General features: G+C 43.1%; 1 protein-coding gene and 1 pseudogene across 1 annotated transcript; both read left to right on the forward strand.

Annotated features, from left to right (window-relative positions):
• The first annotated feature begins 1,524 nt into the window (after positions 1-1,524).
• Positions 1,525-8,675, forward strand: ZNF662 (zinc finger protein 662). Its single transcript, XM_023515953.1, is given in 9 exon segments — positions 1,525-1,685; positions 3,502-3,585; positions 4,531-4,644; positions 6,634-6,785; positions 7,250-7,570; positions 7,573-7,618; positions 7,620-7,816; positions 7,819-8,013; positions 8,016-8,675. Coding segments are annotated over 6 exon segments (1,116 nt in total). The 5' UTR covers positions 1,525-1,685; positions 3,502-3,585; positions 4,531-4,644; positions 6,634-6,697; the 3' UTR covers positions 8,285-8,675.
• A 4,275-nt stretch (positions 8,676-12,950) lies between these two features.
• LOC100966903 lies at positions 12,951-15,449 on the forward strand (annotated as a pseudogene).
• The last annotated feature ends 489 nt before the right edge of the window (positions 15,450-15,938 follow it).

Here is a 15,938-nt window from a genome sequence, read left to right on the forward strand (position 1 = left end):
GAAAATTTTATGAAGAAGGCTTTCATGGCAATTGCAACAATGACAAAAATAAACAAATGGGACTTAATTAAATTGAATGGCTTCTGTACATCTAAGGAGACAACAACCAAAACTTGATTCGGACAAAAACTTGATAACTAGGATCTAGGGAGAACTCAAATTAATCAACATAAAAAAGCCAACAATCCCTTATATCAATGGGCAAAAGAGTTAAACAGAATCTTCTCTAAGGAAGATAAACGGCTAACAAACATATGAAAAAATGCTCATCATCCCTAATTATCAGAGAAATGCAAATCAAAACCACCTTGAGATATCACCTAACCTACCTTCCTTCCTGCTATCCTTCTTTCCTTCCTTTTTTTTTTTTTTTGAGACAGAGTCTCACTTTGTCACCCTTGGTAGAGTGCTATGGTGTCATAGCTCACAGCAACCTCAAACTCTTGTCTTCAATGATCCTCTTGCCTCAGTCTCCCAAGTTGCTTGAACTACAGGCCCCTGCCACGAGGCTCGCCTATTTTTAGAGATGGGGTATCACTCTGGTTCCGGCTGGTCTCCATCCTGCAAGCTCAGGGAATCCACCGGCCTCTGTGGATTTTTACCCCTACTTCCAACTTAAGCCCAACTCAAATATTTCCCCTTAACCAATTACATAAGACGCCAGCTTCTAGTAAGCTGTCCTATAGCTCTCCCAGGCCAACAACTTCCGATCTGGGCATACCCCGAAGGCTTCCCTTTTGTTCCATTATGAAGCTTTCCCAGTCTGCAGCCTGAGTTTAAGTCGTCTGTCAAATGCAAGTGACTGGGGCTGACTCCCTCGCTATAACAAGTTGTGAATAAATAGCTTTTGCTTGTTCTTATTTGGGTAGGCTTCATTTCTTTGTACAACTCGGTTAAAAACAAACAAACAACAACTTCACGTCCTGGCACACTGTGTAATATTATCTAATTATCTCTTTGGGCCCAACTGAAAAACTAGTCAAGTACTTTTAACAAGTATTCCTTGGCAATTAAAGAAATTAGTCCCCCAAGAGGTTGGGGACAGGCCATCGGACGGATGTTCGAGGTACAAAGATGGGAATGTCAAGAACGTGTAATCTGCTCCCTGGGAAAGTAGAAACTAGGAAAGAGAGACAGATACACGAATAGGCGCAGTTGAATGAAATATGTGCTATCAGCATCCATACACACTGGGACGCAGCGAGGAGCAAGGAGAAGAGGTGATCTGATTGCCAGAGGAACCCTCTTCCACAGCCACCAGCTCCCGCATCCCCGATCCCTGAAGCGGCGCCCTGGAGCAGTGGTGTCTCGACGAGAATCAGACCGCTCTCTCCTCCCTCCCAGGGCATGAAAGGGGGACCACAGAGACGCGGCTTCCTCCACCATCCTAGAGCAGCCGCGGCAGCACAAGCGTGGTTGCCTCCACCACCCGGGTACAGAGGTCTGGCCTGCGCACAGCGCGGGAAGCCCGGCATGGGGCTGGCGGGGACCACAGCGTCCCTCTTCGGCCGGGTCCAGAACGTCTCTTCCCTTGCCCTGGGCAGCCTCCGGTTGGGCCCGGTGCGCGCTTGCTGCCCCGGAGGGCGGCCCGGGCCATGGCCGCAGCGACCCTGGTGAGCTGGGTGCGGCTCGGCCCTGACCTTGATCCACTGCCGGGACTGCCCGCGCCGGCCTGGACGCGCCGGGTGAGTGCAAGGCCGGCGCCTGGACGCGGGCTCGGTCCTGCTCTGGGCACCAGGCCTAGAGAAAGAATGGGACCCGGGTTGGTGGCTGCTGGGAAATGGAGGTGGAACTCCGAGTGGATGGACCTCAAGGGCCAAGCACGGGGGGAAGTGAGTTCGAAACCCCAGACCTGAGCTGCTCAGGAGGAAGACGTGCTGTGACAAGGGTATGATCCAGGTGCTGGGGCAGAGTACTTCCAGAGCCCTGTGGGTAGCGCTGAATGGCCTGAATTTCAAAGATGCTGGTTGTACCGAGCTGGTTGTGTCCCAGCTGGTTGTTAGGACCAACAGGAGTTTCCAGGCCCAGGAGGGAAGAACTGGATATTCAGGGAAGACCTGGATCTTCAGGTGCAGGGGCACAGATCTGAGAGAGGAAAGTTTAGTTTCCCAACTGAGTGGTGAGAGTATAGTGGGTGAGCATAGTGGGGCAAGTAAGCTGGGTCTCTGAATAGTGAATGGAATTGTCTGCAGTGCAGAGGAATTTGGACTTCATTAGGTAGATAAAAGTGAGCTAGCCAAAGTCTTTGAGTTCTGGGGTGCTGGAGAAATCACTGTGGGGGCTTTGCAGGGCAAGGACTAACATGAAATGGACCGGGGTGGGCTCCTTCATATTGCCGAGACTGAGATCCTGATTGAGACAAGGATTGAGAATTAGAAGTCTTTTTTGGAGTGGGGGGGGGCAGAGTCTCACTTTGACCCCCTGGTTAGAGTGCTGTGGAGTACGTGGCTCACAGTAAACACTGGGCTCAAGTGATGGTCTTGCCCCAGCCTCCTGAGTAGCTAGGAGTACAGGGGCCTTAAAACGCCTGTCTAGTTGTTTTAGACACCGGTCTTGGCTCTGGCTCAGGCTGGCCTCCAACTCCTGAGCTTGGGCAATCCACCCTCCTCGTCCTCCCAGATTCTCACTGTGTCCCCCTCAGTGGAGTGCCATGGCGTTACAGCTCATAGCAACCTCAAACTTTTGGACTTAAGCAATTCTCTTGCCTCAGCCTCCCAAGCCACTAGGACTATAGGAACCTGCTATAACACCTGACTATTTTTTTTTGTTGTTGTTGTAATTGTCATTGTTGTTTGGCAGGCCCAGGCTGGGTTCAAACCCGCCAGCTCCGGTGTATGACACCAACGCCCTAGCCCCTGAGCTACAGAAAGTCTTGATAGCTGTAGATTAGCACTGTTCAAGGAAGAGGTTTGACAGAAAGGAAAGAGGGTGAAAGAGCTGAGTCTCCTAGAAATAAAGGGGACTTTGAGGTTGGGAAGTGGGAAGAAAGCGGGTGGGTTATTTCAGAGAATGTGTTGAAAGTGGGAGAGTGTAGGGAATAGAATCACAGTTAGGATTTACCCTGATGAGTCGTCTCCATGGCCCTGAGTGTCCTGAGGAGCCCTTAGCTGCCTCTTTGTGATTGGGAAGGAGAGAAGAAGAAGAGTCCTATACCAGGGCAGCAAGGGTGGCAGGAGGGGGGACTTGAAGGCAATGTGCCATGATAGGAGGAGCCAGTGAGTTAAGTAGGCCATGGTTCTGTCTCAACTCTGGAACTCTGAGAAGTTAACCACTCTGAGCTTCCTCTTCTATAAAGTGGATCTAATACTCTCTTTGTAAGGCAGTGAGACATAAAGTTATATATATATATATATATATATATATAAAGTGTTTGGCACAGGCTCCATAGTTGTTATCAAGGGTTACAGACCTCTGAAGGAGGACACATTGTAGAGAAAGTTTGGTACCTGGAGTACAGATGGTGGTTTGGAGCATAGGGATGAACAGCAAAAACTTTTACAGAGACTAATGAAAAAGATGAGAGGACGTTGCTGAAATAAAGATGAAGAGACGTGTGAAAATTGATGGCTGATCGCGTGTATGTTTGTAAGTAGGGGGCAAAATCTTCTGGTGGGAGAGTTCCCTTCAACCTTCAGAATCCAAAATCCTAACAGGCATCCCTGCCAGTACTTATTGGTGCCCTTTCTATCACTTACTCCGGCCTGGTCCTGGGATTATCCTAGGGTATATAAACATATGTTTCAGGAGTCAGTGACCTTCAAGGATGTGGCCGTCTACTCCTCTGAGAACGAATGGACCAGCCTAGGCCCTACTCAAAGGGCCCTGTACAGGGATATGATGCTAGAGAATTATGGGGCTGTGGCTTCCCTGGGTAAGGGTCTCTCTCTCTGGGCTCTGCCTCTGCCCTTCAGAGTTTCCTGGATCTTCCTTTTTCAAAGACTTAGGAGTCTTTGGTAATCCTAAGCTCAGTGGCAGCTTTAGGCTCTTGGATTCTTAATGACCCAACCTCAGCAGTTGCTAGAGGTGGGAAGTCCTGGTATCAGTCTGGGCCTCAGGCTGGACTTCCTTGCCTCAGGGTGAGAGCTGCTCAATCCCTCTCCCCTGTGCTGTGGGTGTTTGGGGGAAGAGAGCAGATCCATGGTGCCCCACTGAGCCTTCATTCCCTACCCTCCTTCAGTTTGGGAGATCCAGTCCAATATCAAGCAACTATAGGCAGATGTCTGAACTTGAGGACTCTAGGAGAGAGAGGACGAAAAAGCAGTAAGGACTCAATTCCTCAATGAATGAAATCATCTGTTTGCTGACTTAAACTGTTATTGGGTAATAACTGTCAACTTCTTGACTTTTGTAAGTCTCCTGGCCCATCTCCCCTGAGTCTCCTTTCCTTCCCCTGGACTTCCTTTTCTTATTTTTTCCTAGTGATTCCCTCTTTCCCCCTTTTCCCCTGAAGACACAAGTCTGGGAGGAGCCCTGGGATTGCTCTGTGTCACCCCACTCACCTGCTTGTCCCATTTCCTTGCCCTCAAGCAGCATTTCCATTTCCCAAACCGACTCTGATTGCCCAGCTGGAGTGAGGGGAAGAACCCTGGTGCTCAGCTCCTCAGGGAGCTCTGGATGGAGCGGGACCAAGGGGCAGCTCCGTAGGTAAGTAAGAACACCTGTGTCAGTCATTTGACTGGTTCCCTTGCCTTGATCTTCAGAATGTCATAGATATGTGTTCTCTTAACCTAGTACTGTGGACTCTGGTGGGATTCCCTTCTTTGTCTGTGGGGTTCCCATAGTTTTCCAGCTGCTGTTCTGTTCATCCTGGCTCTTGTGTGTTCCATCCTCTTTTACCTGTTTTGCCTCTTCTCTGTCTCTGCTGTTCTTATCATGGCCACCATTTATCTTTCCTCCCTGATTTTCCTGTTTAATTCTCTGATATGAGGTGCCCTTTCTGCTTTCCTGGCCTGCTTAGTCTTCAAGTTTTGGATAAAAGGGCCATATTTATCATTAGAAATCAAGAAATCCCAATAACCCTCACCCATATAGTCCCTATTACTCAGGTATTGTTGATGAGGGAAAGCCGAGGGATTACTACTTTAGGGCCAACTCAGGGCTTTCTTTCTCTTAGTTTCCTGGTGAGAACTATGCCTCCCTGTTGCCTTCCTGGCTCCATTCCATCTTCTTTGCACCATCTTCTGTGGACACAGTGAGACTTGATCTGTGCCCTCAGTCTCTCCATTCTCACATTTCCTTGCTATATCTGGTAGTCTTTTTATATTAGGATATTCTTTATATTAAAACCCAATTTAAACTGGCTTAAACAATAAAGAGGAATTTATTGTTTCATGCAACTGGGTAGTCTGTAGGCAGAGTGGGCTGTAGGTATAGTTTGACCAGAATTTCAGTTTCTGCTGTTTCCTTGAATGTTGGCTTTGTCTACAGTCTGGCTCCTCTCATGGTTGTGATTAGTAGATGTAACCAGGATTGCTTTTTCCTATCTACAGAAAGAAATAGGGCAGGTCTTCTTGTGAATCACAGTCTCAAGTATTGCTCTAATGGACCACCTTAAGTCATATTCCAGACTTAAATTAGTCATTGTCACCAGGGAAATACTGTGTACTGATTGATTTGGTCTGAATTGCTCATCTCTGGATCAATTTCCCGTGTAGAGTGTAGGATGGGATTAACCTGTTTGGTGTAGACTTGTCAGTGTCTACCCTGGGAATTAGAATTGGAATAAACTGTCCTTTCACCGCCACAAAATTCCAATAGTGGAGGGGGTAGAGTGAATGTAGGAGATAACCACAAGTGCTGTACATTCTCTCAGGATTTCAGTGCTTCCTGTCCTCACCACTCAGGGAATTTCCTATTTTTGCTTTGCTTTTGTCAGAAAACCAACAGCTAAGTTATTCCATAAACCAAATTCTAACTCCCTGACTGACAGCAGACCTGCTCGGTGCACTCCTGTCCTGACTCAAAGTCCCCTTTTGTCTTAGAGAAGGCAATACTCAGGAGATACACTTTCCTTGGCTTTAGCAACATAATAGGTCATCATTTGAAGGTGTTCCTTGGGATGTTTTGGATGGGGGTTACCAAGAGACAGATCTTAGCTAAGCCTGAAGTAAAGTTTATTAGAGTGGACCTCTGTGGATAGATAGAGGTTCCTGTTATAGGGTAACAAGAGACTTCTGGAAATGGCCGAGTGAGTCTGAGAGGCCATTTCTTGTGGATCCCTTAGAGAGACCTTATCATTGATTCTTTGTGGAATGAGAGGTAATAAATAAATGGATAGAAAGGAAGACAACTAAGAGATTATGATTTCCCAGAATAGCCTGCCTTGATGGGAAGTTCTCAGAAACAGCTCTTTGTAATTCCATCCTGTCCTGATTCTTTTCTATGTGACCTTGCTTTAACCTCCTAGGGATAGGAACAGAAGAGGCCTTAGTCTTTCCTAGTTCTTGTTCTTGACATTTAAATATGAATGTTATGTTTTTGATATCCTTGGGAACTGATGGAATCACAACTTCCCTGGACCAATGTTTTCTATCCTTTGTATTCTTGTTGCCTCACACTTCTGGTTATCAGTGCTGCCAATCTTTTCACCTACCTTCATTCTTCCTTTGCCACTTCCATCTCCTTTCCTAACAGGTCTCCCTCCTCTGACTGAGCCAGCCTTATTTGTATCTTGACCCTGGCCGGATATCCATTTCTAATGTCTGCTGGGATCTTCCCTCTTGAGCAGGCAGGAGAGCCACTGAACTTGAAACTTCAAGAAGAGAGTCCAAGCCTAATTCAGACAGGTAAGTGAGAAGGAAATTAGCATTTTATCCTAGTATACATTTTCCTGTCTTTCTTTTGTAAAATGTTAAAAATAATTTTGCCATTCATATTCTAAATAAATGGCCCTCCCAAATCCCCAAATTAACCAATTACTCAAGAGAAAATGTAAACTCTAATCTTCCAGCTTCATTAGGACAAGCTCATCTAATTAAATTAGGATGGGTCTTGGGTCTTGAACTTAAACTGAACAGAAGGCTTACCCATCTGACTGCTATGGTCTAGTGTTGGGAATCACAGCCCTAAGGGATTCTGTCTAGTTTCTGCCTTTTGCTTGTGGTCTCTTTCTATTTGTTAGCTCTGTTTTTGCCATCTTCAGCTAGCACAGGGCCACTAAGACACAGGGAAAGAAGTGGACATATTAATATCACTTGGTAGCCATGGTCATGATAATGATGACATTTGAAACTCTGATTTCTTTTTCCAGAGAGTGTGCTGAGGAAAGTGTGTTCTTTTCCAGAGAGTGATAAAGAACATTTTATTCTGAAAAAGGAAATTTTTGAAGAAACACAGAACCTCATGGTACTGTCAAGTGGACCTTGGTGGTATGGCTCTCAGGGATTCTGATTTGAGAAAACCTGTGAAGAGAAGAAAAGCAGGTTAGGAAGATGGCCTGGCTATCCCAATGGGAGAAGTATGGAGGCTACAACAAATGATATCATAGAGGTGATCGTCAAGGGTGAGATGATCTCAGTAGAAGAGAGTTCAGAGAATACTAACACCAACAACCACCTTGATATACATCAGAAAATGTGAGTGAGCAGGTATTCTATGTATGTGAAGAATGTGGCAAGTGTTGAGCAAAATGATGACTTTGATCACCAACAGAGAACTCGTAATGGAGAGAAGGTCTATGGATATAAGGAATGTGGGAAGGCTTTCAGCTTTAGATCACACTGCATTGCACACAGGAGAATTCACAGTAGGGTAAAACCCTATGAATGTCAAGAATGTGCTAAAGCCTTCGTTTGGAAGTCAAACCTGATTCGTCACCAGCTGGAGAGAAACCCTTTGAATGTAAGGAATGTGGGAAGGGCTTTAGTCAGAACACAAGCCTTACACAACATCAGCGAATCCACACTGGGGAGAAACCATACACATGTAAGGAATGTGGGAAAAGCTTTACTTGAAACCCAGCCCTTCGACATCAGAGAATCCATACTGGAGAAAAGCCTTATGAAGGTAGGGACTGTAGAAAGGCTTCATGTGGAACTCTGATCTTGCTCAGCATCAGAGGGTCCACACTGGGGAGAAGCCTCACGAATGTATTGACTGTGGGAAAAACTTCAATTGCAAGGCACACCTTATCCGACATCAAAGAATACATACCGGGTAAAGACCCTATAAATGTAATGACTGTGGGAAGGCCTTCAGTCAGAATTCTGTCTTGATTAAACACCAGAGGCACCATGCTAGAGAGAAACCCTATAACTACCAGACCTCTCATCTTCTTGAACATTAGAGCGTGCATAATAGTGGTACTTGTTTATAATTCTTATGCTATAGGAACCTCAGAGACAAATTGAGATGACCTTCCACAATTTGCTGTAACCCTAATAGCCAGTATTATCCTGCCTCTGCTCCAGAACAATACCATGTACTGTAACAAGATTAGATCCCCTGTTCCACTGTGTTTATACTAGGCACCATTTAGTGGAGCACCTTTTCTGTGTCAGGTACTGTGAGAACCACCTTATGTATATGCTTTAATTTTCATAACAATCCTTAAGGTCGATATGTTCCCCATTTTACAAATGAGAAATATGAGTTTGAAAGACGTTCTAAAACCCATTCAGTGTTGGGGTAGCACCTGTGGCTCAAAGGAGTAGGGTGCTGGCCCCATATACTGGAGGTGGCAGGTACAAACCCAGCCCTGGCCAAAACCTGCAAAAAAAAAAAAAAAAGCCATTCAGTATTACTCAACTAGTAAATTATAGAGTTGAGATTAGAGCCAGGCTTGACTCCAGGAAGTCTAAAGTTATTTATTTAATTGTATTCCTTATGCCTCTGCCCATTTTTATTTGTCTAGGTTTTCCTGGGCTTGTAGTTTCCCTTCATCATCTAAGGCTCAGTTCCTTCAGCTAAACAGACCTCTTATCCTCTTCCATTTGTAGTCAGTATCACCCAAGTTAGTATTTAATTATGTGCTGTCTTATATTTTTCTAATCGTCTCATGTCTCTGAGTCTTAACTCCAGGTAAAAAGTTCTTTGAGGAACGACGCTGCATTTCTTTTATGTTTTTCAAATTTTGAAACTTATTTATTTTTGAGTAGATAACATGCTCATGATAAAAAAATGGAAGTAGTTCAAAAGGGTATTCAGAGAAAAGTAAATTCCTTTGTCATTATTGTCTCCCAGGTCTCCAAGTTCTCTCCCCAGGCAAACACAGTTACTGATTATGTATCTTTCAGGAGGTGTTCTTTCTGTACATATATTTATTAATAACTGTTTTCCGTAAGCCTACGTCACTGGCAATCTTATTTGATCTAGGTGACATTGCAGTTAAATTGCCAGCTCTGAGATCTTCTCTTCCTCAGAAGCCATGGGCCTCCTTGAGTTCACCAAGGGAACATTGGGAAGGCAGTAGATGGTAGTCCAGGTTGTGCAATCTTGGGAGACCTGACTGCTCTTGTGTTATGAGATAGCACTTTGAGAATGAACAAATATAAACCCAATTAGAGATTTTTTGTTTAACATAAAAATATATGAAATATATAGCTACAACCTCTCATTATACCACTATCCTAAATCCTTTCTGAGTCTATCCCTCACTCACCACGATAACCTGTATCCCAAAATAACCTGTGAAGCCATCACCAAGGGAGGGAGAACAGGTCACTTTCTGGTGATGGTTAACACTCTGTTAGGTAACCATGTCCAGTCAGTAGCTGAAAAGTTCCCACAAAATCCACTATTTTGGCATTAGAGTTAAGCCCTTCCTAGATCCAGCATCAAAGATCAAACAAATGCTAGAAAGATGTACCTCCTACATAGGAAAGTAAGGAATTCCAAAATTATCTAACTCTACATAAATCAGGAGTCTTTAAAACTATTTTTAAAAGATAATGCAAGCTGTTAATACTAATTATGAAGATAGGCAGGATAGGTTTAGAAGACCAGAGGCCCTATTTAGGAGTGAATACTGACCAAAACAGATTTGAAATATCCTTTCTGGACACTTTGCCTTTAGAATTATTTTTTCAAAGAGTGCAATTTGCTTCACTGCTGTTTGTATCCCATTTTATAAGCTCCCAGACAGTTAGGGTAACGTGATAAGCAGTAAAAACTTTGTTGTGTACCACATGGAACCAGGAAATATTACAGAAATGGGCCAGGTGCAGTGGCTCACGCCTGTAATCCTAGCACTCTGGGAGGCTGAGGCAGGTGGATTGGTGAGCTCACAGGTTTGAGACCAGCCTGAGCCAGTTTGAGACCTTGTCTCTAAAAATAGCTGGACATTGCGGTGGGCACCTGAAGCCCCAGCAACTTGGAAGGCTGAGGCAAGAGGATCACTTGAGCCTAAGAGTTTGAGGTTGCTGTGAGCTATGACGCCATGGAACTCTACCAAGTGTGACAAAGGGAGACTCTGTTTTAAAAAAATATATATTACAGAAATGACTTGTGTGAACAAGTCATTATTTATATACAGTATATTATTCTTGCTTAATAACTTTCAAATGTACAGCTCCAGTCATAGCTAACTACATCTCCAGCTTATAATGTACAACTGCTAACTCAAAATTCCTGCTTGCACATCTTGCAAGTAGGGGAATTTGTTTGTTAAGCACATTTTAGTGAGCAATGATAATACTTACACAAAGCACTGTGCCAGATACTGAGTAAACAGTAATTTAGAAAATCTGGTCCTTGTCTTCTCGAGACATTTAGCTTAAAGAGAGAGGGACCAACTGCCAAAAAAATTAAGTAAACAAAGTTTAAAAAATGCTAAATTCTATAAGGAAAATGAACAAGGTACCTAGAAACAGAATGCTGGGGCCCACTTTATATGGACAGCCTATCCTAAGAGGTACTATTAAAGCTAAAGCATGAAGGATGAGAATGTGTCAAGAATGGGAAGAACAGCAAGAAAGGGAACAGCTGTTCCCTGATGTTTGAAGGCATGATCAAGAAACCAATGGTTATCATGTAATGTGTATAGCACAAGTTGAGTTTGAAGAGATAAGAGGGCCAGATCATTTCCTCCTAAATGAAAAGCAGGCATTGAAGGGTATCCAAAGCAGGAGTGACATGTTTGAGTTAAACTTTAAGATGGTCCCTCTGCTAGGTAGAAAATGTTTTATAAAGGGACAAGAGTGAAAGGAGAGAGACTGTGATAGCAGTCCAGGTGGGAGATGATGGTGGGTTGGAGAGGTTGGTGGTAACAGAGGTGGAGAGAAGTAGATGATATTAAGGTATACTATGAAAATGAAATCTGTGACTTGCTAATTAATTGGATACAAGGAATAATAGGAATCAGGGATGGCTTTCTGCAGCAGAGTGAACAGAAGCGCCAATGATTGGAATAGATGAGACCAGAAGGGGACTAGGCTTGGGAGGGGAGACATCTAGAACTCTTATTTTGGCTTAACACATTTGAGATATGTGTGAGATGTGCATGCAGGAATTTTGAGTTGGCAGTTGCATGTTATGGGCTGGAGCTCTGGTTAGCTGTGACTGGAGCCGTACATTTGAAAGTTACTAAGCAAGAATAACATAGTGTATATAAAGCCAGGGGAAGAAATGAATGAAAGCCCCTAGAGAGTGGGAATGAGTATAATCTAGACCCGACTGTCCCACATAGTAGCCGCTAGCCACATATGGCTATTTAAATGTAATGGAAATGTTAGTTTCTTAGTCACCCTGCCCACATTTCAAGTTCACAATACCTATATGTGGCACTCAGCCATCTAATTGCATAGTGTAAATATTGATATTTTCATGTGGCCCCAGAGAGGTTGTAGCAAGATACAAGGACCCTGGGTGGAGTCCAGTCCAGTATTTTGGAAGTTGGACAGAGGAGTTGACCAGCAAGGGATGCTAAGACAGAGCAGCCTGTGAGGGGTTGGCAATTTCCAGGGACACATTATGCAGGCTGCGGTTGAATTAGACTGCAAGGAGGGGATCGTCAATATCCTAAATATTCGTAAGCTCCCAGAGTGAGGATGATGTATGTAGGGGATGAAGTCAGTATCTTCAAATGGGAAGGAGATAGGTAATAAATAAATAAGAGGCTGTGGAAGTGGGACAATGAAAGAGAAGGAAGAATTTGAACCTAAAGAGGAACATCATAGAATTTGGTCAAGCCTGGAAACCCTCTAAGATGGAAATGTCTGTAGGCAGGGTGGCAAAGTAGCAAAATGAGAATTATTAAAATATGGCATAAAGGTAATCGAAGAGGATTAGGAAGTAACGTGTGGCTATGGATGGCCTCTACTAAGAGAATTCCTAATTGGTCTTTTCCTTACCAGAGGCCCAGAGACAGTTACTTGGAAGCCCTGAGGTCATATCACAACCTCCATTGTCTGTGATGAAGGAATTAAAAGTAAAATGGAAGACCTTCCAATTTGTAATGACATTTGCCAATTATCTAAAGGTCAGCAGAATAAAATTAATACCCAGTTCCTAAATTTTAGAGAAATGTAAAGGTGGAAATTATTTTCTGATAAATTGCAATTCATAATATATTAAAATCAAGACTAGATTATGGCAAAATTGTGTTTTCAAAAAATTTAAAAACAGGGTTAAAAAGTGAGGAAATATGAAAATACTATGTAGGTCACTATGCATTAAAAAATCTAGCCAGAAAGTCTTAAGGGAATGAATAATTAAATCCCTTTTGTGTTACAGCCTGGAACCAGCTACAGAGTTGCTTGTTTTAGAAGCAACTCAGTCACAAATTAGTGTCTGCAATTCTGAGCATCTTTCTTTGTGACTATCTGTTAGAACTGGTCTTCTCTCTCTCTCTCTCTCTCTCTTTTTTTTCTTTTTGTAGTTTTGGGCTGGGGCTGGGTTTGAACCCACCACCTCTGGGATATGGGGCCAGAGCCCTACTCCTTTGCGCCACAAGCACCGCCTGAACTGGTCATCTCTTATTTGGTCCCCAGCATCCATTCTGTCTGGGAGCAGTAATGGAGACATTCTTTGGGAGGTAGGCTTTCTCAGCTACATGGCTTGCTCCACCCTAAGTGTGTGGCCCTCATTTGGCTGTGTCAGTCAGTTTATCCTCATCCCCTGGGTCAAGATCCCGGATCTTCTGGAAGAAAGAGGCTTTTCTTCTTTGAGAGCTACCAAAGGAGATATCCCCAGTTTTTCTCTGTGGGCATATAGGAAAATGTGAGGCATGAAACTGTAGCAACTATTTTTTTCTATTAAAAGGGGGAAATTCTGGAGTTTCTAGGTGCTACCATGTGGAGGCTGAGGATAAAGTCAATACCAAAGAAGACAGTGGCAAAACAGAAACTAGGTCCTCGGTGACATCATTTGAACCATTAGACTAAGCCTTATTGAAGCAGACCTACCTCAGAGCTTTTCAGCTATGTGAGCCAATTAACATCTTTTGTCAAACTAGTTAGATAAGATGTTTCTATCTTTTGCTATTTAGCCATACTGATGTGGTCTTGCACTTGAAAGCTCTGTTTTCTCTTACAGCACCTTATCATCACATTTTTCTCCTGCTTAGTAGTTATGCAAGAGCCTCTTTTTTTTTGAGAGAGAGTCTTACTAAATTGCTCTGGGGTAGAGTGCTATGGTGTCATAGCTCACAGCAACCTCAACTCTTGGGACAAACTCCTCATTTTTATCTCATCTCAGTTGCTTGGAAGTCAGTTGACTGGTGAAATAGATGACTCTCATGCCCTACAGTTAATTTCATGGATACCATTTAACTGATGCTTTAAATCATACCCCAGTATACCTTCTAAACTTGATGAAATTATATTCTGAGTTCCAGATTCTCTAGTGGATAATTTCCTATCTCTCTGAGGTAACTTGTGGACTCCCTGCTCTATGTGAATTTTTTTTTTGACATGTCATCTATATTTTAAATCAGACCATTGTGCCTGATTCAGATCTGCTGGAGACTTATATTCCAATACTTGTTGAGAGGGTCAGAGTCCAGACCTAGAGCTGGATTCTCTTTGAAGCTAAAAGTCATTTTAGTGATTGAGATGTGAGTTATTTTCTAGAGTGAAAAGTTACCTCCTATTTTAACAATAAAGAGGAAACAAAAAGAAATAGCTCCAACCATTTCTTCTTCTTCTTCTTTTTTTTTCCTCAAGAAGGCTGTTTGTCTGGTGCAAGTGATACAGGTACTGGGGTTAAGCAGTTGTTGTTGTTTTTTTTTTTCTTTTTAAACCCCAATTTCAGCATTTCTAGTCCAGGCAGGACTAAAGTGTGTTTGGTATGAGTGAGCCTTGAGGCCTTCGGATTTCCACAATATTGTTCCTGCTAAATTTGGTAAAAAGTTATTCATTTGTTTTTAGGTAACATAATAATAACAGATGTTCTATTGACACTAAAAATAAATGAGAAAGAATTGATGTGTGAGAAGAAGCCAGAAAGTAAATTTGTCAATAAGGAAATCAACTGGAATTTTCCAGAAAACAGGAAATTCACAGCAACCGAATCATAAAGGGCCTAGTCAACCTGAGCTGACATGGAAGGAAGAAGGAAGAAAAAAGACAAAATCTCAAAAAAGCTAATGTTAAAAAGGAATGGTAATTTGAAGTACAGAATTGGAGTGAATTTATTGTTCACCTCAGGGACCAAATGCAAGAGATGAGGCAAAAACCACCCTGGAGAATCAGTATATGAAAAAAAAAAATACTACTGAGCTGCAGATTGCCCAGACCCAGCAAAAATGCAACAAAACAGAGGAACTGTCCCTGGAAGAGACTGAGAAACTAGGGATGAAAACTGAAGAAGAGAACTGGATTCATGGGGAGATTGAAGTGTTCTTTAGAAAGGAACAGCAGAAACTTGAGGAGAAGCTGGGGTTCTGGATGGAGAAATACCATAAGGACACAGAAATGAAATAGGATGAACTAAATGCTCTAAAAGCTGCAAGGGCCAGTAACTTAGCACACCTTCAAGACCTTGCAGACATGATAAAGGAGTATGAACAGGTTGTCCCTGAAGGTCCAATAGAAAAGGAGAAAAAGGTAGAACAGGATCTCTTAGAATTAAAGAGCATCATGAAGTTCCAGGCCTGGTGGCAAGTGGAAGGAAATCGGTGGTTTCAGACTGTCTACAGACAAAGATAACAGCAAGGATTCAAAAGGTCAAGGCAAAGACAAGGATAAGCAGAGAAGCAAGAAGTGACTAAGTTATCATTTGTCCTTTCCTCTGGTGTCCTGAAGATGGGAATGAGGACTTGGAGGGAGTAAGAGGCACCTTGTACCATCATAAATAACTCATCTGTTTCTTATGCAGACATTCCCAGAAGAAGGCTGCTGAGTTCACTTTGCCTGTTATATTAGTTTTCAAACCCTGAATTAGGATTATACCATCAATTTAGGACTCTCATATTTTGAATTCTGCTGGGGAGAAGTGTTTCTGGTAGGCTTGTTAAGATTCTTCTTGCTCTTTCTCACCAGAAAAAAGAGTTCATGGGCTTAGTTACAGCCATGCATTAAAATGTAGTAATTCCTGTCCAAAAAAAAAAAAAAAGGGAAAGAAAAAAAAAACCAACGGGGTCTCCAGTAGTGCCCCGTACTATAGATTTCTTTTCCCTAGGAATGAGTTTCCTGCCCACAGGGAACACCAGGGGAGACACTGACATGGACTTTTGACTCTGCTACCTTCTGTTTGAGAAACTAAGCTGAATGCGTGGGATCTAACTACCAGGCTCAAAATATGCTTATTATTTTCCCAAGAGGCTCAAAGAATCCTCATACAAATGGGTCTAAGCTCCCCTGAAATGTCTGCCCCCGAGTGACAGATCAGATTCCCTGATGTTCCTTTGAAAAGGTGCAAGTCTGTGAGAAGGGACAACAAGAAAAGGCGGGAATGGTTAGGTGCTGGAAACTGATGACAGTTAAATAAGATGAGAAAACAGAAACACTCAGGATGTAAAGTGTAAAGTGTTCTGAAAAAGTAACAGACATACCCAAGGGAAG

This window comes from Otolemur garnettii, unplaced genomic scaffold (genome assembly GCF_000181295.1).
Source record: "Otolemur garnettii isolate 467f Iridium unplaced genomic scaffold, OtoGar3 scaffold00082, whole genome shotgun sequence".
Taxonomy (NCBI): domain Eukaryota; kingdom Metazoa; phylum Chordata; class Mammalia; order Primates; family Galagidae; genus Otolemur; species Otolemur garnettii.